This window comes from Vulpes vulpes, chromosome 5 (assembly GCF_048418805.1).
Source record: "Vulpes vulpes isolate BD-2025 chromosome 5, VulVul3, whole genome shotgun sequence".
NCBI classification, from domain to species: Eukaryota; Metazoa; Chordata; class Mammalia; order Carnivora; family Canidae; genus Vulpes; species Vulpes vulpes.
In genome coordinates this window covers 77,069,346-77,095,132 of record NC_132784.1, presented here as the reverse complement: position 1 = coordinate 77,095,132, position 25,787 = coordinate 77,069,346, and the positions used below count along the sequence as shown (strand labels likewise).

The following is a 25,787-nucleotide window of genomic DNA, read 5'->3' as shown; positions in this document are numbered from 1 at the left end:
CTACCTATAGTTTAAAATAATAAGTTATCTGATAAACTACTTAATAAATGTTAATTCTTTGGACAGCAAACTTTAGAATGGTGAATTTTGAATTGGAAAAAATCATAAGTCTAATTCCTATGCAAATAAAATCCTGTGTTTTTTTTTCATATTTCTGATTAATTTTATTTTAGCTTTTACAGCTTCAAGTACATATTCTATATGTAGAGGAGAGGATATAGAAAGAAAGTAAGTCATAGTAGATTAGTTTGATATTTTTTAAGACTGTGGGAGCATGCAAATAAGTTGAAGAAGGGAAATATTAATATAACTTCATTTATGAGTTACATATTTCTGTCCTGCCATATTTATAAGTAAAAGGAAGAGATGGTGGCAGCAGAAATGCTGAAATATTAGTGTCAGTTGTCTCAAGTGTTTTTTTTCAGGTAGTACTGAAATTTTAACCAGCAGCCTTCCATATTCTCTAAAATTATAAAACAAAATAATGTTCAAGAAGGCTATTCTGAGAGTGTGGGACTTTGCTCTCTGAGATAAGAATGCATGTCATCAGAGAGCTAAAGTGTACTTTTTGTCCACAAAACAACATGGTTCAAGACAAGAAGACAGCAGTGATCACCTTTTGCCAACATTGGCAGAAGCCATGAGACGTGTCATTGGTATTCTTCAGCTTGCAGCAAAATTCACTGAAATAAATGGCTGATGTCAATATCACCTATGTCACTGAGTTCATTCTCAAGGGAATTACAGATCGGCCAGAGCTCCAGGCCCCATGCTTTGTGGTATTTTTCATCATCTATCTGGTCACAGTGGTGGGAAACCTGGGGTTGATAACTTTAATCAGGATTGACTCTCGACTCCACACACCTATGTACTTTTTTCTCAGTCACTTGGCCTTTGTTGACCTTTGCTATTCTTCTGCTATCACACCAAAGATGATGGTGAATTTTGTTGTGGAATTCAACATTATTCCTTTCCATGCTTGTGCAACACAACTGGGCTGTTTTCTCACCTTCATGATCACTGAGTGTTTCCTTTTGGCTTCTATGGCCTATGATCGCTATGTAGCTATCTGTAGTCCCCTACACTATTCAACCCTGATGTCAAGAAGACTCTGCATTCAATTAGTGGCAGTTCCATATATATACAGTTTTCTGGTTGCCCTGTTCCATACCATTATCACATTCCGTCTAAGTTACTGTGGCCCCAATGTAATTAACCACTTCTACTGTGATGACCTCCCTCTCTTGGCTCTGTCCTGCTCAGACACACACATGAAGGAAATTCTGATCTTTGCCTTTGCTGGTTTTGATATGATATGTTCCTCTTCCATTGTCCTCACCTCCTACTTCTTTATCATTGCGGCCATTCTAAGGATCCGCTCTACCCAGGGGCGACGCAAGGCCATTTCCACCTGTGGCTCCCATATGGTGGCTGTCACTATTTTCTATGGAACCTTGATCTTTATGTACCTACAGCCCAAATCAAATCACTCCTTGGACACAGACAAAATGGCATCTGTATTTTACACAGTGGTGATCCCAATGTTGAACCCTCTGATCTATAGTCTAAGGAACAAAGAGGTGAAAGATGCCTCAAAGAAAGCCTTGGATAAAGGTTGTGAAACCTTAAATCTGTTAAAATTAAGAAAATAATGATAATAAATACTTTATAATATGCAAAAAGGTAAATAAATCCCACTTCTTCCTGATGACACTTCTTTTATTCTTTCCTAATGGTTTGAAAATGTAACTGCACTTCAGCAGACCTTGACCTTTTCTACAAGAACCCAGGCCTGGGTCTGGAAGTCAGTGTGATTCAAAGAATCCCATTCAGACCATTGCAGCCTTTATAGACCACTGAAATTATGGTCAAGTACACCCTCAAACACACATCTGTGTATCTCAAGCAAAGGAAGCAGAATGTTTTTGTTAGAACTTACTACTCTGGAAGTAGGGCTGCCTGAGTTTGAATGCTATGCTCTACATTTATTAGCCACCTTGGACTATTGACTTAAAAAATACTTTAAAAAATACTAAAAAAAATATTATGACTCTGTCTCTAATTCTGGAAAGTAAAAGGACTGAATTCATTGGTTTGTTTTAAAGATGAAACAAGTCAATATTATGAAATTGTTACAACATCCTGTGATAAGTGCTATGTATGTTTTTACTATATGTGTTGTTTGTTGTATATAATTAAAGATAAATTCATTGAGTTCTGAAAGGCTTATCAGTCTTGAAGAAAGAGGAACAAAGTTTGGTTAGGTTTCTACTACCTTCCAGGCAATCAAGTAGTATCAAGTAGTCCTAGTTAACACAATCAAATAAGCCTAAGAAATGTCTAAGACTTTACCTGTGGGCCTCAATTATGTATAAAATGCCTAAGTTCACATAACTAATAATGCGATAATTCTTAATGTAAATTTAAGTCTATCTGAATTTTGCTTCCTTGACAATAGATTTTTAATAAAGCTATTGCAACATAGATAATCTAATCTTAAATGTGTCATTATCAGATTTTTAAATATAGTGGGAAGACATTTGTTTATGAGAAATTATGTTATTAAATGAATGAATGAGTTCAACGTACCTATACATTTGTTCAAATAGAAATGATCTTAAGTTATAATGTTATCTATCTATGCCTGCTATTTATTCGATTGCCCTTGTAGGTTTGAGACATGAAATTTGACAAAAATAGCAATTTGTAAGATTTTATAATTTTTATGTTTCATAAAAAGCAATTAAATTAGTTTTTAATGTTATCTTATTATTTTACCATTTTAGAAGGAAATTATGATAGTTTCAGTAATTATCTAGAATATAGTTTGAGGTTTGTAATGCAGGGGACTATTTCCTCTTCTGTATTTAATTTGTAAATAACTCAGACATGCTGCTAGAGGTGCTGTGAGAATCATGTGAGTTAAATGGATTCTTATATTTTTAAAGTAGGTTTGATGGAGAAGTGTGGTGTTTCTATTCACTACACTCTTCCTGGTAGATGTATGTTTATATGAATAGATACACACATTCTCATATATCACATACAAAACACATTAAAAACATCTTAGCCAGTCTCTTTCAGCAGGTGAGGAAATTTGGACCTATAAATCTTGACACTTCTTTCCATTTCACATAATCGTTACACACAATGCTTAAGTGCTAATTGAAATGACATTTTCATTTTTTATACAATTGTAATTCCTTCCTTTTAGTAGTCACTTCTTAAGGCAAACCTGGCTTTTCTCAGGGATGTGGACTAAGAAATTCAAGTATACTTGACAGACTTATTATTTAGTTTCTTGTTGGGCAGATGCACACAGGTCTGTGCAGCCTCCAAGACTATATACTCCAACAACTGCTCTAGGTGCCTGGGGTCATCCTCTCAGTCAAAATATTAAAATCAGAGCAGCTGGGTGGCTCAGTTGGTCAAACATCTGACTCTTGATATCAGTGCAGGTCTTGATCTCAGGATCTCAATCTCAGGGTCATGAGTTCAGGCTCTGCATTGGCCTCCATGCTGGGTGGAGAGCATACTTAAAAAAAATGACATTCTCCATTTTGTCTCCAGGTGTATTTAAATAAAATGTTTGTATTTTGACCCTTCCTTCTGTCGTCTCTATGGTGTTTTTGTGAAGGGATATAGAATTAAGGAGCTGATTACAAAAATTAAAAGCATATAATCCATTTGGCTGTGTTCAAAATTAGTGAAGAACATGACTCATTTCAGAAGGTTTGGCCCCAAACATGAGGCTTGTTACTCCTACTTTTGTGGCATATAAAGCTCCAGTTACTTATAAAATAAGGAAAATACTCATCTCTCAAACTAGTGTATGAGCACTTAGCAATGTATGTGAGAACATGGTACAATCATTGGCACCTAATTTGAGGTTGGTAAATACCAGCTTTATTATCATCATCAGTGACATGGACCATCCCTGAAGACATGTTCCTATAGATAAAGGATATTTTTTGTAACTATAACTGATTAGTGGTTTACATTGGATAAAAATCCAAGCAATTGTCTTGCTATATTGATATTAAAAGTTTTAGATTTTCTATTAGATTTTCTTATTTTGGGGGTGTCTGGGTGGCTTAGTCAGTTAAGTCTCTGCTTTTGGCTCAGGCCTTGATCCCAGGGTCCCAGGATGGAGCCCTACATAGGGCTTCCTGGTCTGCGGGGAGACTGCTTCTCCATTTGCCCTTGTCCCTGCTTCTACTCCCTGTGTGTGTGTGTGTGTGTGTGTGTGTGTGTGTGTGTATCAAATAAAAAAAATCTTAAAAAAATATTTAATTTGGCTACTCTTCACTTTTTTTTTCAGTTTGTTGATTGAAGACTTACTTGTCCTAAGAAGAACTGTGCTGTTTATGTATAACTTGTTTTATTTTAACAAAAAGCCATTGCTCAGTTCTAAAATTTTTGCACTAACACAATAATATTAAGAATAATACAAGTAAAAATAGATGACATTTATTATGTGTTCACTGTTGTTTGGCTTAATTCTATGTGTTCAGCATTTATAAACTCCTTTAATATTCTTATCCATACTAAGAAATAAGTCACACACATTGAAGTTTGATATGTGAAAACTGGATTTACAAGGTCAAGAAATTAAGTGGTCTTTTACCTATTTTACCTTCCAAAAGAATAATTTAAACCTGTACAAAGTTAAAATTCCTTAAAAACATGCTTTAATTAAAATAGTTCAATTGTTTTAGAGGCACAAGATTTTCAGGAATGTATGTAGAATGTAAGTCTTCTGATAAGTATAATGTACATTTTTTGTAATACTTATTTCTAACTCCCTCATAGTCTCTCAATTATATTTCTTATTTATGTATTAGTTCAGAGGAACACATTTTTTTCTACATTTTTTTGACTTCAAAACAATAATATTAGAATGTAATCTATGAAGAAGAACCACTAGTGATTATATATTTATAGACTCTTTCCCTGCTCAGGACTTCTTTTTGGCACTAAATTTGGTCACTAAACAATTAAACTAAACATAGGGTATCGGCATTTTATTATGTACGTATTCATACAGATTGAGGATCATTCAATATAACTTCCTAAAAGTCTCAATTTATTCATTTTTATTTTTAAAAGATTTTATTTATTTATTTATTTATTTATTTATTTATTTATTTGAGAGAGAGAGACAGAGAAAGAAGGAGAGAGAGAGAGAGACAAAGAGAGAGAGAGAGAAAGAGAGAGACAGAGAGAGAGAGAAAGAGAGACAGAGAGAAAGGAGCAGTATGGGGAGGGGCAGAGGGAGAAGCAGACTCCCCACTGAACAGTGAGCCAGACACAGGGCTTGATCCCGGAATCCTGGGATCAGGACCTGAGCTGAAGGCAGGTGCTTAATCCACTGACCCACCCAGGAACCCCTTTAAAGTCTCAATTTATAGACAAGAAAATTGTGCTTTCACTTGCTGAGGTCCATAGGTTCTAAACCAAGGCAGGTTCGCAATAGCAAACCTATTTTTATGACATCAAAGTGTGGAAGTGAAATATGGCTAGGCTTTATGGAAACTGTTCATAATCTGACTTTTCAGAGAGATGGAAGATTCTTAGAAACATTTGAAGCTAACATCACTGGTAGGCAAAGGGATGATAAAGGCAGGAGGTCTTCAGCTCCATATGTGATGACCTTTCTCTCTACTCTTTTTTCCAGAGTTTATGAACAACAGGGGAGATATATTTTCTGAGCCAGACTAAGGCTCATATATCTTTCCAATTATTTCTTAAACTTGTGAAATTTTAATTTAAATCTGGACTTTAGGTGACATTTTTGTGAACCACCATTCAGTATTTTAAAAATCCCAACATTGTATAACTGTAGTTGGAAATAGAAGATAGCCATTAAAAAATGAAACTTCATAGTTGGACAAACTTGACCACAAATCTTGTCCCCCCCCCCAGTTATTAGATGTGCATTGTGTTAATGAATTATATAAACTGTTTTGATTTTTTGTTTGTTTGTTTTTAGATACCTGTCTCAAGTAGGGTGCTAGGAAAGTTAACTGAGAAATTAGTTAATGTAACTAAACTAGAGCACTTCTGTAAGCACCTGACACATGGAAAAACATTCAATAGAAAGACAAACAGAATATGATTTCACTCATATGTGGAATTTAAGAAGGAAAACAAAAAAGGAAAAAGGGAGACGAAACAAACAACAGACCCTTTCACTATAGAACAAATTGATGGTTACCAGAGGGAATATGAGTGGGAGGATGGGTGAAATAGGTGTTAGAGATTTAAAAAAAAAAAAAAATCAGTGTTAGCGCTACTTTTACTTTGAAAAGTTTCAAACTAAATAAATTCATTATTTATTTGTCTATTCATTGCTAAAGGTAACAAAAGCAGCTTAATTCTTTCTTCAAGAAAAGAGATGCTTATTATAATAGCAGGAGTGAAGTAGCCTAAAAATTTCAATTTAAAATATCTTCATAAACACATCATACAAAAGGAAATTTAAAAGAATTGAAATGCTTTAAAGATCACAATAAAGTCATTTCTTGGCTTTTATATTTTCACTTTGTTGACTTTGAAATGAAACATGTCATGTTGCCAACTATTTTGTAAAATCTAAAACCTAATAAAAGGGATCATTGATACAATAACAATGTTAATAATTAAGTATAATAGTGACACTATGTTTGCTGTGTTGGGAACCAAGCAATGCCCTTTTTCTTTAAAGATTATTTATTTATTTATTTATTTATTTATTTATATTGGAGAAAGAGAGAGAGAGAGAGAGACCATGAGGACGGAGAGGGGCAGAGGGAGAGAGGCACAGAGACTCCCTGCTGAGGAGAGCCTGACACTGAGCTCAATCCCAGGACAGCAAGATCAAGACCTGAGCCAAAATCAGATGCTTAATCGACTGAGCCAGGTGCCCTGGGGATGCCTTTATATTTAAAGTCTTATTTAATCCACATAAGCACTCCATGAGAAAGTAACTATTACCACCTTTTGCAATTAGGAAACCAAGATACACAAATGTAAAATAATTTTCCAAAAAAATAAAATAAAATAAAATAAAATAAAATAAAATAAAATAAAATAAAATAAAATAAAATAAAATAATTTTCCAAGGGCAACAGTTCTTGGAAAAGCTAAGATAATTGCCAAACTGTGGGAATAAGGAGTCCACATTCCTAACTACATACTTCTATTAAATAGGCAGTGGATTATAATCATGTAAAGTGACTTCACTAAACTAAACTAGTACAGGATCAGTGTCACAATAATGTCAAGGTCGCTCTGTTGGTGCTATTTCTTAGCTAAATGCAGAAAGTATTAGGGAAATTATCCATAGTGTTAAACCGAAATTCCTTGCTATTAACTTTGACGTGTTTTCCAGATTATCTATGCAGCTACTTGAAATACAAGATACCAGATGTTGATCTATTTCAGTACAACCCAATTTTTTCAATATGACACAGAATCCAAATAAAGCCACTATTCCCCCATACTCTGTTCCTTTGATTTTGGAGAAGATGTCATGGTCAAGCAGGCTTAGAATTCTGCCCCTGCCCCCCCAGCTCTCTCTGGCTCTCATTCTTTCACTCTTTTCTTTCTCCTTTTACAATTCAATAACTTAAAAGTTATAGAATGCTTTTCCTATGGAATCACAAATGGAACAGTGGGTAAGACATATCCTGATTGAACTTGAGCTCTGAAAGTGAGGAATTCAAACCTATCATTTATCAGCATTGTAACTCTAGGTAAGACACAGCTCAAAGTCCTCTGATCCCTTCCTGTCCAATGTTTTTTCAGTTATTTGACAGCCAAACACAACTTTGCTATAATTCTTTTCAGTGCATTTTTTACCTCCTGATTTCTCAAGCTGTAGATCAGTGGGTTTAACATGGGAATCACTACCACATAAAACACTGAAGCAAATTTATCTCTGTTCAGAGAATGGCTTGACTTGGGCAGTAGGTACATAAAAATGATTGTCCCATAAAATATTGTGATGGAGGTTAGGTGGGAAGCACACGTAGAAAAGGCTTTCTGTCTTCCTTCAGTAGAATGGATCCTTAGGATGGTAAAGAAGATGAAGATATAAGAAATTATTACAAGTAGTAGAGAGCAGAGGGTATTGAATCCAGCAATGATGAACAACATCAGCTCTTTGAGGTGAGTGTCAGAGCAGGCCAGAGCAACCAAGGGAACATCATCACAATAAAAGTGGTTGATCACATTGGAGCCACAAAAAGACAAGTGGAATGTTGCCACTGTCTGTATGAGACCCACTGTGAATCCGTAAGCATATGTGCTAGCAATCATTCGATTACAGAGCTTTCTAGGCATGAGAATGATGTAGAGTAGAGGGTTGCAGATGGCCACATACCGATCATAGGCCATGATGGCAAGCAAATACAGTTCACAAACTACAAATGTGATGAAGCAGCACACCTGAAGGGCACATGCATAAAATGTTATACTTTTCACATCACACAGAAAATTCACCAAGGTGTTTGGGGTGACAGATGAAGTAAAACAAAAATCAACAAAAGCCAGGTGGTTGAGAAAACAGTACATGGGTGTGTGAAGCTGAGGGCTGACTTGGATGAGCGCAATCATACCGAGATTACCAATGACACTAGCTAAATAGATGACTAGGAATATACCAAAGAGAATGGCTTGAAGCTCTGGATTATCAGTGAGCCCCAAGAGGATAAACTCAGATACTACTGAATGATTGCCTCTGGCCATGGGATAGATTTTAAAGGTTTTTTGTTTTTTTTTTAAATCCTCCAGGGCATATGTTCTGAATATTCTTGTCTCCATTGGCAATAATCAAGCAGAGGTTAGGAGCTGGTTCTGACCCACCATGATCCGATCTTGAACACATTCACAGGAGAATCTTCATGTTAGTTCTGGCTTCAAAATGAAGTCATTTGTCCTAGGCAGCAATTCAAAAAGATAAAACTCTGGGTGGATTTGTAAAAACAGAAAGACGGCATTTTATTTAAATTATTACATAATTGAATGATCTATGTCATAATTATTTTTAATAGAGGAAAATAAAGATTGAGCATTATGTGAAATAGATAAAATATTTTTAAATTGTTGAAATAGATTAAATAAAATCATACTAATTCCTTTGAAATTTTTAATCAACAGGAAACAAAAATTCAAAAAAAATCAATGCCAGAAAAGGTAATATGAAAAGTCATATACAAAATTTTGAGTACCTATGACCTCTATACCAAATATTCAGTATAATTTTTGTTTTATGTTGTTGTCTTACTTACTATGATTTCTAGTTTTCCTTCAATGTCATGTAGTATTTGTGAATTAACGGGTGAAAAACACCTCAGAAATATGGATAGTCTTACTTCTATTGAAATAGGCATAAACAGCATTAAGATACATTAAATAGTTCAGAAAATGCATTTATCATATATCTTCAAATGCATATATCATATATTATATATTTATCATTTATCATATATATTCCATGCCCAAATGGACAGCAGAAGAGAAAAATTATAGGATAAGTTTATAGAAATACAAACTGGTTTCCAACTAATTAAAACGGAACAGCTTTTATGAACAGGGGCAGAAGAGAGAGATATATTTGATTTTCTTTTTTTACTATTTCACCTCATAATATTTTTATATCCATGCACTCTATATTGGCAATAAAGCTATCATCTTCATTTTCAGATATGGAAACTGAACATGAGAGCATAAGCCCTCTCCATGGTTTCCAATTAGCTAGGGTAAAACAGAATGTCTCACTAATTGGTCCTTAATTTCTAGCCTCAATTCATAAAGAAAGGATCTCCTTTCAGAGAAGCAAGAATTTCCCCCATTAACCAGAGATCAAGGCAAGTTTGGAAAGGGGATTTATCAGTTTGCCCATGTCAATTATTTAGAACAATGCCTAGCTTATATTACATGTTAAATAAATACATATTAGCTCTTAATAGTATTAACTGTTCAGATTGAGGTTTACTCAGCAGGCACCTGTGTGCAATCCCACCTTGCTGATAACTGCAGAGGTTATTATGATTATTATTAATATTGTTTGAAAGAGAGAGATAGTGCATGCTCCTGGGGTGGGGGATGGTGTGGCACAGAGGGAGAGAGAGAGAGAATCTTAAGCAGGCTCCATGCCCATTGTGGATCCCAGCACCGGACTCGATCTCAGAACCCTGAGATAATGACCTGAACCAAAATCAAGAGTCCCACACTTAACAATCTGAGCCACCTAGGTGCCCCAGGTGGTTATTTGAAGAGTTCTTCCATTGCCTCACAAGCTATGATCTCATATCTTTCTCTCCCAGCTCTTATTCTTTCTAGTATGGATAGTTCTCTGATGTATTGGAGTGTGGGTAGCTCTTACTCTGATATTACAAAACTCTCCCACATCTTCAATCATTTTATTTTCCTTTCCTTAAACCAAAATTTGGGTCCCCCTCGAAAACCTACTTCTTTCCAGGTCACTTCTTCACAGGCCACTCCATCTGAATGAAACTATCCACGTATTTCAAATCTGGCAGGTAAGATAAGGCATTGTTCATGTTTGGAGCAGTGTCCTTATTTATTATTATGTCTTGCACTTGTGTTAACTACCCTGATGCTTCAAGGCTTATACCCATATTTATTGTTATCATATGTATTCGGGTCCGTGTTCGGGTCCCTCCCTCTTACTCCTTGAAGACTCAGGTACTAATATCACTGTACCTCTGCCACAAAGTTGTTGTCTGTGCCAATATTTAAAAATATGGCTTCCCAGATTCTTGATCTTGATATCAGTGCTCTCACCACCATTCTACTTGAGCATCCTACTGTCATGGTTCCATTTTGAAAATTATTTTATCTCGAACTGGATTAATGCTAAACATCCAAAATCAAAACATTATCTTATGATCACAGCTTTCTACCCTTTTTTTTCACATCAGTTATTACACTACAACTTTTCCTTTATGGATACATGTCACCATTTCTTTAACTTTACTCATTATCCTGAATCTATTGGCAACTCCTTTATTTAACTCTTACTCTGTGATGGGTTACTACAATGACTCTTAACTGCATCCAAATTTTCTGTCCCTATTTCCTCCCAGATATACCAAAATTTGGGTATTTTGAAATATTCCTCTCTTTGTGATTGTTCCTGAACTACCAAGAACACCATTTAGGCAAAAGTGAATTATTAAAATGCATTTGTAATACATTTGTACATGTAATACGTGTAAAAAATGTATTACATTTAAAATCAAGTAGTCACTTACTTGACCTGCTCTTTTGCAAAACACTGTTTGTATCTCAGTCTGCCTGCAGTCATTTCACACACTTTGGATGCCTTCACACTCCTGTACCATCCCCTTACTATCAGTAGTTAACAGTTCTGACCTCACAGAGAGACTTATGGCCATAAAATAGAACATTTCTCAACTTCCTGTCACCAGTCATGCAAAACTGCCTTCTTTCACATTTAGCCTTTCCACTATTTGGGGAGTGGGGCTGTTATTCTCTTTCTAAATTTATATTTTTGTTCCCAAACTTTTGTGTCTTCCATTTCTTCTTCCTCTATCAATTCAGTCTTTCCCACCAATCTTAAAATATGCAAAAAGCCTCACCAGTGACTTCTGACTTCTTTTCCTTTATCTTCCATTAAGCTCTTTTCTTTATCCCTGCAGTACTAAACATCCTGGAAAAGTCATTACTTCATCCTTCACGTTGATATATCAGTCAACTGTTTTCTGAAATTTGTTCTTAGCATAATGGCAATGCAACAACTCATTCCAGGTTCAACAATGCTCTTCTTATTCCCAAAGACAGTGAGGACATCTTTTTATGGCATCTCGGTAACATCAGACATCTTTGACATCAGCTTTCTTCATGATAACCATTGGATTTGGTTTGGTTTGGTTTCCAAGTTACTAGAATCTTTGGGTTTTCCTGTCTTTCTGTGTACTTTTATTCCTTGATGGCTCTGCTTCCCTTGTTTATGCTTTAAATAGACTATTACTCTGCAGTTCTTTCCTCAGCCAACTCATGTCATTTTTTCACATTTCTCCTGAGAGTGCTCATCTAATGCTATAGGGAAAATTATCATTTATATGCTGGTGATACAAAAATTGAAGTTTCCAGGTCAGATTTCTTCTCTGAACTCCAAGTATATATATTTAATAGGTTCCCAGACAACTTCATTTAGGTATTCCCAATGCACCTAAATTTAGTATGTTCAAAAGAAAATTCAGCAATCCAAGGCTCACCCTATCCTGCTCATATGCATGTTTTTTCTAACTCAGTGAATGGTGTTGTTTCTTAACCAGTTATCCACATAAGAAACCAAGAAAAAATTATTCATATATCTAACTTCCATCAATAAGCAATGCATTATTGAACACTACTAATTATTTAACTTGTTTAAAAAATCTGTCTAGTTCTAACACCTTCTATATTCTTTTATTGGTTTAGGACTCTCAAAAATTTCCGGATTATTGCCCTCTAACACTTATTTTATCCAGAAGTCTTGCACTCTTTCTGTGCAGCAGTGCCTTGAGTGTAATTTCTGACATGTAATCTCTGTGTTCCAGCCATATAGCAGACTATTCGTTTCTCAGATGTGACTATGGATTTTGTACACAGTTGGGTCAAAGTACTCCTCTGTCCTCTAGTTGGCTATAATCTTTCTATTTATCCTTCAGATCTCAGGTGAAATTTCCCTTTTTTTCTAGATGTGTTTCATTACTTCTCAAGTGTTTAATCCAACAATTAATTCTTCTGTTAATTTGTTTGTAACCTGCTCTAAATGTCAAATTCCTAGAAAACAAAGATAGCTTTACATTTTCCCACTTTTTCCCTCTAATATCTTGTAGGACTCAGCAATTCATAGATGGTCCCAATATAATAGTAGAATAATGGAAAAAATAAACACAAAGTTTGTATTACTTCAGACCCTGTTTTGCTACCTCAATTACCTTGATATTTTTCCCCCACTACATACTTCCTTTTAGTGACCCACAGTATAAACAAAAAGAGTCCAACATACTTGAGGCAAATTCTGTGAATACTTAACATTACTAAAGTACAGGAAGTATATTTTGTATCATTTGTTGATCCCTCTACATTGTAAATACATTTTCTTTGTATTACATCAGTTTAAGCAATTTCTGGAAAAACAAAACAAGGTGATAATGTTTCACAAGCATGAGCAATTATGTTAAGGTTAATCTTTTGGCATACTATTTGCTTAAGAGTCAAGGAACAATCGTTTGAAATTTCATATTACTGTGCTGAGCCCAGTTATAATAAAGAACTAATAACTAACACAAAGATTATTTTAACACATGGGAAAAAAACTCACACAATATTTAAGTATATTTTATTTAGTTTTTTTTCTTTCAGTACGAATTTTACTAAATTTCAAATTTTAGTAATAGGTAACAATATGCATTCAATCAAAGTTCATTAGCTGGTTGTTGAACTTTGCAAGGCTATCAAATATTGATTTAAATTGCACCAAAGATCCAACCCTACATCTGAAAGTTAGTATCTGTTGAGCTGTAGGCAAATGGTAGTTAAACCATGAATTTCTTATCCACCTGGAGGTACATTTAACTTAATCTGATTAATTGTTTGAAAGTTCTGGTCATAGAGGAACATGACTTAAAATGAACTTCATTTTGTTTCCTGAAGCCTTTTGGAAAGCATTTAAGGCAAGCTATCCGCAGAGAAATGAACACTCCTCTTCAAACTCTTTAGCAGACTCTGTTTCTCTCTATTCCACATACACATATATGTATAGAGTGATTCATAGAAAGATACATAGAAAAATCATAGACAATTATATATTTTTATAAAAGAAAAAAATAACATTATTATTATTGCATGTAAATATTTTATCCTAAGAATACTGCTTTATTGAGTTTATATAGCCCATTATACCCAATAGAATTAAAACAGCAACGAAAATCTAAAACATAAATTCTACAGAAGCCACCATACTTTTGCATTTTAATATTCTGCATTTTATTTTTATTTTCTATTTTTTCCAGTTTTTAAAACTAATCTTTAGTAATTATACTCAAGTCTCTCTCTGAAGAAAGAGACTCTTTCTTCAAGTCTCTTTCTTCAGAGACTTGAGAAACATCTATCAGCATGTATACAGCTATGAGCCTCTGAGAATATGTTGATTTCTTGTTTTAGAAAGATATTTTCAACTTTTTCCTTCTGCCAAAATCATAAAATCTACTTTTAGGATTTATACTTAGAACAAATTTATTTTATTATTTTATTTTATTATTATTATTATTATTTTATTTATTTATTATTTATTTATTTTTTGGAGAGGGAGAGGTAGGGGAGGGGCAGATGGAGAAGGAGGGAGAGAATCTTAACAGTTTTCACAACCAATACCAAAGTGGAGCCTGATGCGGGGCTCCATCTCATGACTGTGAAATTGTGATTGAGTTGAAATCAAACAGTTGGCTGCTTAACTGACTGAACCATCCGGGCACCCCAGAACTAATTTAATCTTTAAAAATTTCAATTCTTCCTCTGATTATTATTGTTTCAACTATCTATTGCAATACAAGAAAACACCCCAAACCTTGATGGCCTAAAGAAACCATGATTTGTTATCTTGTGACTCTGTGGGCTAACTAGACAATCCTTCCCCTGTGGTAGCAGTTGGGCAGTAGGATGGATGTATGGCCCAAGATAATTTTGATCACAATTGACACTTGGTGAGGCTGCCAGCTGGAATATTTTCTTTTATGCAAGTGACATTTCCAGGTGTCTAGTTTGGGCTTCCAACAATATGGTGTTTGGGCTCTAAAATTTAGCATTCCCACAGAGAAAGAGCAAGCCTTAGAAACTGCAGTGTAGCATCACTTGTGAGCATTTTTTTTTTTATAAAGGAAGTCAAAGGACCAGAGTCCATAAGAAGGGTAACTATACAAGTGTGTGAATATAGACATAGGGATTTGTGTGGACTATGTGGTAATAATCTACCACAACTATGATTTTCCCAAATCTGCCTCAAAGCACTTAAATAAAATGAACTTACAAAAAATATGGCGCCTTGAATCATTATTAGTCAATGTCTGAGAGTATTAAAACCCATGAATTTTGAACTCAGAAGCATTTGACCCCAAATCCTAACTTTGCCACATACAAGCTATGTGTTCTTGAACAAGTCACTATTATTTTTAAAATTCAGTTGTTTATAAAATGGAGATCATGCACACCACACAAGCTTAATAATTATTTAACTTGAGAATAATGCATATGCTAATATGGATCAATGAAGAATTTCCTACCCTTAGTTTCTCTGCCAAAAAAGAGAAAAAAATAATTATTTACAGCAGACTTCTTCAAGGATATGTAAACTCTTTACTTTCAAAATTTGTTCATGTACCTGGAAGATGTTATGCTAAGTGAAATAAAAACATAAATTCATATTTCTTAAATATATATGACTTTTACTTGTCAATTATACTCAAAAAACATAAAAATGTCCATTTGGGCTTTTATCATATCGATATTTCACAAAGCATAATATAAGTTTATCATTGATAGAATCTTGCTAATCACACCTGGTGAACTGTGAGTGGCAAGATCCCTTGATGCTTTCATAACATATAGGAGTCAAAATTTTGGAGGAAAAACCTGAAAATATTCAGAGTACAGTAGTTTCCTAAGTACATTTTCTTTAAGTTAATATGGAGAAAATTTGGCTCAAAGGAATGATGCACTGATTCATAGACAGTGATAAATACTGTTGGACAGTTGGCAAAGAGACCGTGAGTAACAAATCTCCAAAAATATGGCATTCTAGGGGAAAGGATTTTAGGTGAATTTGTAGGAGTGGGTACAAAACAGGCTGATATAATTTTTTTACTACTAAAAGGTAACTATAGTAAAGGGTTTGCAACAAGGAGGAGGCCTAAAGAACCTATCATATAGAGAGAAGCCACCTACTCTTCCCTCTTGCAATCCCAAGACTATCTGTGACACCAAGCAGAGTAGCCACAATGTTAGGAATGAAGCCTATGAATGCATCCAATAACATGGGCTGCCTTCTACCACTACCAACATTGGGTGTCCAATCTGTTAGAAGCAAGAACCTCTGCTGAGTCCTAAATATGCCATCACTCTTTTGAGAGACAAGTCAGAAACACTGTGGTAAGTCAATTATATCAAACTACCTCAGTATTGAAGGGCACAGCAATTTGTTCATACTGAAATCAGTAGATTGAAGGAAGGAGTACTTCCTTCCCACAGCTTAAAGGATACCTAATTCACTGGAATGGTAAATAACAGAACATTGTTTCAGAAGAAGTGTATTTTACAACAGCAAAAGTTTGATATGACCATGGCATATAATGAATGATCTTAACATGTATCTTGTTACCAACAATCAGCTGGCTTGACAAGAAATCTGAATGGCATATTGACAGCTCAGCTAAGCAGAGCACAGTCCTCCATGATACACTGTAGGTTACAAACCAATGACAATATAGGTTATGGTGTCTTCAATAGCATACAATCATGGGTCTAGGAATGAAAAAGTGGTTTTAGGATTGGCCCTTCTTGCAATTACATTCTGTGACCCAATTTCTGAATTTTTATTTCCTCTTCCTACAATATTAGTCTATTCTGGGTTATAGTTTTGGGGTTTCAGAAGGCAAATATTTCCACCAGGGTCTCAACGACTCTTTTAACAAGCTGCAATCTGTGACAACTTTATGCCAATGGAGCAGCAGGCCAGGAATGAATTGGTGTGCTGGCTAAGGTAGTCAGTTCTAATTAACATAAGAAGATAGGGGTGCCAACACACAATTGGGCCAGGAAAACTATATCTGGAACAGAGGAATTCACAAAGCATCTTTAGAACTTCTATGCCCAGTGATAATGTCAGCGCCAATGGGCAACTGCAAAAAGTACACATTAAGAAGGACAGGGTAATTAGATTCTCAGTAACTAAGTGGCATAAGGCTTGTGTCACTCCATTCAGGAGTAACTAGTGCAGCCAAAGGCCTGGGTGAATGTGAGGGAAATATAGAAGGGGAAATGCTTGAAAAGTCATATTAAAATATTGAGCCAAGAGAATTTGGCATTGCTTACAAAACTAAACACACTATTGCCATATGATCCAGCAGTTGTGTTCATTGATATTAACCAAAGGAGTGCAGAACTTCTATCCACACAGAAATAAGCACACTGATGTTTATAGCAGCTTTATTCCTAATTACCAAAACTTGGAAGCAGTTGTCATTTGGTGGGGGAATGGGTAAATAAAGTATGGTACATTCAGACAGTAGAAGGTTTTCAGTAGTAAAAAAAAAAAAATATATGAACTATCAAGCCATGAAAAGCAAGGAGGAAACACCAATTATCACCAAGTGAAAAAAGGCCCATCTGAAAAGGCTGCATACTATATGATTCTAACTCTATGACATTCTAGAAAAGGCAAAACCGCAGAGACAATAAAAAAGATTAGCAGTTGTCAGGGGTGGGAGCAGTGGAGGACAGATGAATAAATAAAGCTCAGAGGACTTTTAAGGCAATGAAAATACTCTGTATAATAAATATCATAATGATGGATATAAGTCATTGTACATTTGTCCCAACACATACAATGTACAGCACCAAGAGTGAAACCTAAGGTGAACTATGGACTTTGGATGATTATAATATGTCAATATAGTTTCATCCATTGTGACAAATGTACCTTTCTGCTGAAAGATGTCGATAATGGGGGGGGGGGGGTATGTGCAGGTGTGGCACTAGGGATCTGTGAGAAGTTTCTGTATCTTTCTCTCAATTTTGTGGTAAACTTAGAAGTGCTATACAAAAATAAAGTCTTCTAAAAAATGTTTAACCATATCAATAGGGACATTTAAAGTAAAGAGAAAGGTCATTTTTCAGGCATTTTAAAACCAAAACCCTTCAAACAACCATCTTGTTATTTTTTACTCCAGTTCAACTATGGAAGAAAATCGTAGCTGGTATTTTCAATAACATCTGTATAGTTGATGTGTCACAAGACCACCTAAAATTCTAAACATTACAGTGAAATAAGATAAAGTTACAATTTGAAGGTGCTTTGTTCTTTGTCTCTATTGTGAAGGGTCTCATGGAAAAACAGAATGGTTGGTTTTATCTCTTTTTTAGAATTCAATCATTGAATGAGTAATGTGTAAGAAAACCAAGAAAACACCTATTTTTTCAAGGAACTAGAGATCAGAGAACTGAGCTTCAGAGAACAAACATTTCTACATTTACTGGCACTGTACCATGTACAAGCCTTCAATGAAACATTCCTAATATTCAGCATTTTTTAAGGAATAACACAACTCATTATCGATTACTAGAATATACCTTTTCAAATATTTTCTTGAAGGTATTTTTTACCTCCTGATTCCTCAAGCTGTAAATTAACGGGTTTAGCATGGGAATCACCACTGCATAGAATACTGAGGCATATTTGTCTTTATCCAATGAGTGGCTTGACTTGGGGCGCAGGTACATAAAACTGAGGGTCCCATAATACATAGTAATAGAAAACAGGTGAGAAGCACAGGTAGAAAAGGCTTTTTGTCTTCCTGCAGCAGAATGGATCTTTAAGATGGCAAAGACAATGAGCCCATAAGATATAAGAACAATGATAAGAGAGCAGAAGACATTGAATCCAGCAATGATGAGCAACATCAATTCTTTGACTTGAGTGTCAGAGCAGGCCAGAGCAATCAAGGGAACATCATCACAGTAGAACTGGTTGACCACATTGGAGTCACAGAAAGACATGTGAAATGTAACCATTGTTTGTATGAGCCCCACAGTGAATCCATAAATATAAGAACTAGTGACCAACTGGATGCAGAGTTTCCTGGGCATGAGAATGATGTAGAGTAGAGGGCTACAGATGGCCACATACCGGTCATAGGCCATGACAGAGAGCATTAGTAATTCCCAAACTGAAAATGTGATAAAGCAACATACTTGAGTGGCACATGCATAAAATGGCATACTTTTAATTTCACGTAGGGAGTTCACCAGTGTGTTTGGAGTGATGGCAAAGGTACCATAAAAATCAACAAAAGCCAGATGACAGAGGAAAAAATGCATGGGAGTGTGAAGTTGAGGACTAATTTGGATGAGCATAATCAAGCCAAGATTACCCAAGACAGTAACTAAGTATATCAATAGGAATACACAGAAAAGAACTGCCTGAAGCTCTGGATTATCTGTGAGGCCCAAGAGAATAAACTCAGTGACTGCTGAATGATTGCCTTTTGCCATGAAAGATGAGCAATAGACAATAAACAATAAATGACAAATCTACAATGAACTCTTTTAGAGGACACACCCTGAATAATCGTTACTCTGTAAGGAATAAATAATCAATTCAATGTGAGAAGATAGCCCTGGCAAACCAAGGTGTTATGTTAAATTCAGCCAAAGCAGAATATGGATAAGCACTTTGAATTGTGTGTGGATTTCACTTATGCTTTCAACGTGAAAGGATTTGGTCCAGACAGAAGTTCCATGATATAAAATCCACTAGGAAGCTGTAGAAGAGAGTATTTTGATTAAAATTTTATAATCAATACAATAGCAAAGCCTGTGCTGTATTTTTCTTTAAATATAAATAAATAAAAAGGAACATTAAGAATCTAAGTGGCTTTTACAGTGTATCTCAAAATGATTTAAGTTGTAAGTGTATCTCATAAAATTGCAATAATTTCATTATTTTGTCAGAATATTAAAGATTACTGAAACCAAGTGGAGAAAATATAAAAGGGAAGTCAGAATCAAAATATTAGCACTATTTATTTATAGGCATCCTATTTGGTATAATTTTTACAATTTTCTTCTTTTTACTTATCTCTAGTTTCTTTTTTTTTTTTTTCAATACACACATAATATTGATATTAAGGAAAAATAGGACTGCGATTTTTCTGGCTTGTCTTTTGGCAAAAAGCACACCAGGGAATGATTTTCCACATTGTAAAATAGCTTTCAATGATTAGGAGACATTATTTTGCCTTCTTGCTTCAAGTATATAAATGACCCAAAATGACTAGAATAGAAGCAGCGCTTAGAACAACAACATGTTATAGAACATTTCCATAAACCCAGGCTGGATTCTGAATGTATGAAAGCTTGCAGAATTGAAATCATTTCCTTTCCTTTCTTAAGCACAGCAGAGGGTAAGTTAACTTGATTTTCCTTTATCACGACATTGTCTCATATTACTTCAAATGATCAGGACACAGATGGTCAAGACAGATAAAACATAATAAAATATAAAAAATACTTCCTTCACTTAAATTTTGATTAACATCTCCTTGGAAACTTTATCTTACTTACTATTTTATTTTTTCTCTCTCCCCTTTAGCATTTTTAGCTACACATCTTGGAACAGGCATCTACCCCCAATTTCTCAATCATATTTACTACAACTGACCCCTAATTTTATTTTTGCTTCCAGTCTTTCTTAGGTCTTTCTGTTCCTCACATTTTAGCTTATATGAACTTTTATAGACCAGTCTTCATTTTTATGTTCTTGTGATATAATCCTTCAATGTCTTCCTGTAGCTCTCAAGATAGAATTCTAAGGTCTTTAATAAGGCTGACATAACTCTTGAAAATCTAATTCCTTCATCTCAGAACAGGCTGGTTTCTTGTGATTTTCTTCATATAGTATTTATATCACAGGTATTCCAAACTACCATAGTGATTTGAATGTAAGCCACAATTTTATACACATTATTATCTTTGCCCAGAACACTTTCCCTTTGTCTTCCCTTTTTTTTGACTTCTCTTCTACTATACTTCCTGTGGTCTGTTGTACCATTTCATTTTGGAGGCTTTCCTGGCTTCTCATGGCAGATTAAGTGGTCCTCATATATACATTTTTTTGCAGACATTGATTCTTTCAACGTAGCACTTGCTACACTATATGGCAACCAATGGTTAACATGTCTGTAGAACATTCTAAATTTAAACATGTTATTTCTAAGAAATAATATTTGTATTTTATACCCAATTTAATCACCTACCTTTTATAGTATCTAATACCAAGAAGATGGTCAATAACTATCAGTTCAATAATTAAGTGAATAAAGTTATAGATATGTAAGTCCAGATATATTTTCCTTATGATCTGATATCTTTCAATATTCAATACACTGTTATTCAGTTCAACCACAACCCCCTGAGTAGCCTGGTCTAGTGCTCCTGAAAGGGATCTTCATGAATCCAGTAACATTTAAAATTATCTGGGTATTCGGAGACAACTTCATATTGTGTGTGTGGTCCCTCAGGAAAATTTTTTTGGGTATTCCATTATTTTTAACAAACATTGGATAACATATAATTATACATATTCAAAAACATGTTTATGTGTTTGGGGACCAAGTTATTTCCCTTGAAGTGATAGATCACCTGGGCTACTACTTAATGGAAGAATCTAGGGTAGAAGAACATTTTAATGATCTCTTTTGGGAAAACAGTTTGAGTAATTGCTGTTTCTACTTTGATTATTTGCTATATCTGCTTTACCTTTTGTCACATTGGTTTCATATTAAAATTACGAATTTATTTAAAATAAACATTCAGGTCCTGAGCCTTGTATTTAACAGCAGTTTTTGAAAACCATTGAACAAAAATCAATTTCCTGATTAGAAACATTGAAACCTTTTGTCTGAGATTAATGTCTCAAACTGTTTTCATGATTGACGTTACAGTCCAACAGCAAAGATGAATTTAAAAGAATGTTCATTATTCTCTTTGGTCTCTAGGAAACTAATGCATACAAATCATAGGGCAACAAGAACTACCTTGTAGTCAATTCTCAGAAGTGAATGAACCTATCTATCTAAATTTGCTTTCAATGAAAACAAATGGTGTCCATAGCATTGAACTACTGTGGCTGTTTAGCCTCAGCACCATCTATGCAGAATAGAAAACAGATGAGGTCTGAAGTAATATCTCCTTTTGGTTTTGATTTGCATTTTCCTCATGACTAATGATGTTGAACATCTTTTCATATACCTATTGACCTTTCACTCATCTTCCTTGAAAAAATATTTATAAAATGCTTTGTCCATTTGATAAACAAAGAAATACCTGTAAAGGAAATACAGCTGTTATCTTAGGGATGAGAAGGTCATAGCAAAGCAAAAGGAAGAAAAGGAGATGAAGTCTGAGAGTTTACATGAGTGCATCACTCAGAACTTTGCGGGTCAATGTAAAGCCTTTGCCTTTTACTTTGAATAAAATGAGATGCACTAGAAGGTTTCTAAAATAAAGGTCTCCTTTTTTTCTCACTTTCGATTTACTTTTGTTCTTTAATTCCTTAAAATTTCAATATGCCTCTAAAACCAAAATGCATGGCAAAATATTTTCATAATAAGATTGTGTTCCGTATCTGTCAGCACTCACTTCATTCCCTGCCTTCCCTACAGGAAACTGCTTTTGTTCATTTTGACTTGTCCTTTCAATGTAGTTGTTTTTTTTTTTTTTTTAACAAGATGTAATAAAATACATGTACATATCGTTTTTTTTTTTTTTTTTTTTTTTTTTGAGAGAGAGAGAGAAAGAGGCTGGGGAGCGGCAGAGGGAGAGGGAAAGAGACAATCGTAATCTCCATGCTAAGTGTGGAGCCCTACAGGGCGCTTGATTTTATGACCCTGAGATCGTGACCCAGCCAAAGTCAAGACGTAGATGCTTAACTGACTGAGCCACTCAGGTGCTATATATATATATATATATATATATACACACATATATAATATTATATTTTTTATATATAAAAATATAATGATCTCCTTTAATCTTTAGTATTTAATAATCTCCTTTTCTTCTTTCATGTGAAATATACTTTTTTCATTTCATTAATATATTGATATTTCTTTTTATTACTTTTCTGATTTAATAGTATATTCTCATGTTCATCATGTAGCACACCTAGAAATCATCCTCATTTCTGGAATAGCTGTCCTTACCATTGGATATTTGGGTATCAATATGTTGCTAATATAAATAATATCCCAGCAAATAACTTTGCACATGTGTTCTTTTGCATCTTGTACTAGTGTTTATTTGGGAGAGTTTCTTAGTGTTGTGCCGGAGATTGCCAATCCAAGAAAGCACCGAGGAGCCGACACCGATGCAAACACACGAGGGTTTATTTACAAGCTCGAGCCTGGGTCCAAGTGTACCCGACACAGCGGAGCAGGGACTTGGACCCTGAGACTAAGAGGCTGAGCAACTTTATAGGGGCCAGTGGCCAGTGGGATATGCAGAAAGTTGCACAGTCATGCTGGTCCACTCACAGGTGGCCGATTGAATTACATTTTACCCTAAAGTATCCATTTGAACTGGCCTATCACTGAGCCGATTTCCGATTAGGGTGTGCGCTGGGCTTGACTAGGGTGGGGCAGTACCCTAAGCAGGTCGGCACAAGGCGGGGGCAGCACCAAATGGAGTCAGTCCTGCTCTGCTTGTCCAGGGGTAGGGGATTTTTGTTAAATTTCCTGGGTCCCACACTTAGAAGAGGGATTGTTGACTGTAGTAATTTTGCTAGAAATTATAGCATATCTCATATCTATCACATATCTCAGATATCACATATCTCTCCATAGGCATTACATGATTTTTCTATCAGCAGTACATTACAGTATCTATTTCCCCTCACCTAGACAAATTTTTGTTTTGAAATCCTCATGAGAATTGATATCTCTCAATATTTTATATTTAAGTTGAAGGAGACTGTCAGCTAGACGGTATTTCCCCTTTCCCTTTGCATACAAATCTGGATTTTTTGAGATCTAAGCTTCTAAAAGAAAAAGCTTATAAATTATTGGTGAAATGATACTTTTAATAATTTGTGGTTGAATCAATCAATAAAGGATGGATATCAATGAGTTAATTGTCATTTAAAAATAAGAAATGAGATGTCCAGAATTCAGATCATGTAAATAGGATTTGGGGATCAAAATGGACTTTTGGAATATTTCAGCATTTAACAGAATGTCTGACTTATTTCTCCAATTATGTTATTAAAAAATGTTTACAGAATGAGTGTTAAAAATGAAAGGATCATTTCTCAGCCTTTTGGTTAAGATCAAGTGTAAACAAATTAAGGAAATTTGTCAGCTCATTTTTTACATTAATGAGAATTGTGTCTTCTAGCAACAGGTCTTATTGAAAACATTCTTGAATTTTATTTCATCAATGGCTTCCTTCTTTATAGATCACCAGCATGCACTTATAGTAGCTTGATGAACTGTTGGGAAAAATCAGTTCCAGAAGTACATAGTATTGATGATGCCAGCACTGTAGAATCTACCTGCATCTGACAATGAGGTGGCCAGAAATCAGACTGTGGCTTTTGCATGCCAACTCTGAGGATATTCAGTTAGACCATATATCATCTATTTTATAGTAGAAGATACCTTTCCTATAGTCCTTTTTTAAAAGATTTTAATTATTTATTTGACAAAGAGAGAGTACAAGCAGGGGGAGGCACAGACAAAAGAAGAGGGAGAGGCAGGCTCCCCTCTGAGCAGGAAGCCTGATGTGGGGCTCCATCCCAGGACCCTAGGATTACGACCAGAGCCAAAGGCAGATGCTTAACTGACTGAACCACCGAGGCACCCCTTCCATAATTCTTTTCAAAACATTTTTTACTTCCTGGTTCCTCAGGCTGTACATTAAAGGATTTAGCATGGGGATTACCACAATATTAGAAAACAGAAGCTATCTTGTCAGTATCTAGAGAATGGCTTGTTTTTGGCTGCATATACATGAAGATGATTGTGCTATAAAATGTAGTGAAGGAAGTCAGAGGGGAGGCACAAGTAGAAAATGCTTTTTGCCTACCTTCAGATGAATTAATCCTCCAAATGGCAAATAGAATGAATATGTAGGAGATGGAGATAATAATAAGAGAACAAAGGGTATTTAAACAGTAAGTGTGAACAATACTAGTTCTTTGGTATCTTTGTAATAGGTTTTACAGCATGCTGGACCAACCAGGGGAACATCATCACAATAGAAGTGATTTATTATATTTGAATTACAGAAAGATAAGTGGAATGTAAGGACTGCCTGTAGGAAACCCACAGAAAAGCCATACAAATATGAACTAACCACCATTTGAATACAGACCCTTCTGTTAATGATAGTGGTGAAGGGTTGCAAATGGCGACATACCTATCATATGCCACGATGGAGAGCAAATACACTTCACAAACCACAAACATGATAAAGTAACACAAGTGAGTGGCACTAAGCAGGTAAGGATATCTCTTAATTTCTTGGAGACGGTTCACCAGGGTGTTAGGGGAAATAGAATAGGTCTAGCAAAAATCCAGGAAAAAAAGTAGGATGCTGAGGAAAAAATACATAGGTGGGTATTAGCTGAGAATTGATATGAATTAGCATAATTAACCCAAGATTACCTGTGACACTAATTAAGTAGATCAATAGAAAGACCCTGAAAAGAAGGGCTTGAAGCTCTGTTGTGTGAGTCCCAAGAGGTTGAACTCAGTTATTTCTGAATTATTGCCTTTGGCCATGGAAGATATGTAGAAGCATTTCATATTGTTTTCTCTAGAACATCTATGCTATGCTGGATAATCTTCTACTTCTTGGATTAAGAATTTAACTCACACTTATTTTACGGTGACCTTATTGAAAAGATCATCTTCACTGGTCCTATGAGCCATTTTTAGGTTTCAATACTGCCTGCTTTTGTTTTAAAGGAATTGCTCCAGGAAGAAGTTCCAACATGC

The 25,787-nt window shown here is 35.1% G+C and overlaps 3 protein-coding genes and 1 pseudogene across 3 annotated transcripts; 1 reads left to right on the top strand and 3 right to left on the bottom strand.

Moving 5' to 3' along the window:
* Window positions 1–692: 692 nt before the first annotated feature.
* Window positions 693–1,652, top strand: OR8U3 (olfactory receptor family 8 subfamily U member 3). The gene has a single exon (XM_026012940.2). The coding sequence runs from the start codon at window positions 693–695 to the stop codon at window positions 1,650–1,652; it is 960 nt and encodes a 319-aa protein (XP_025868725.2).
* Window positions 1,653–7,788: 6,136 nt separating this feature from the next.
* On the bottom strand, window positions 7,789–8,730 carry LOC112930633 (olfactory receptor 5AL1-like). Its single transcript, XM_026012974.1, has one exon. The coding sequence runs from the start codon at window positions 8,728–8,730 to the stop codon at window positions 7,789–7,791; it is 942 nt and encodes a 313-aa protein (XP_025868759.1).
* A 9,612-nt stretch (window positions 8,731–18,342) lies between these two features.
* On the bottom strand, window positions 18,343–19,284 carry LOC112930425 (olfactory receptor 5AL1-like). The gene has a single exon (XM_026012743.2). It carries the CDS (start codon window positions 19,282–19,284, stop codon window positions 18,343–18,345), a length of 942 nt encoding a protein of 313 aa, XP_025868528.2.
* Window positions 19,285–24,597: 5,313 nt separating this feature from the next.
* On the bottom strand, window positions 24,598–25,571 carry LOC112930444 (olfactory receptor 5AL1-like; annotated as a pseudogene).
* Between the last annotated feature and the right edge of the window lie 216 nt (window positions 25,572–25,787).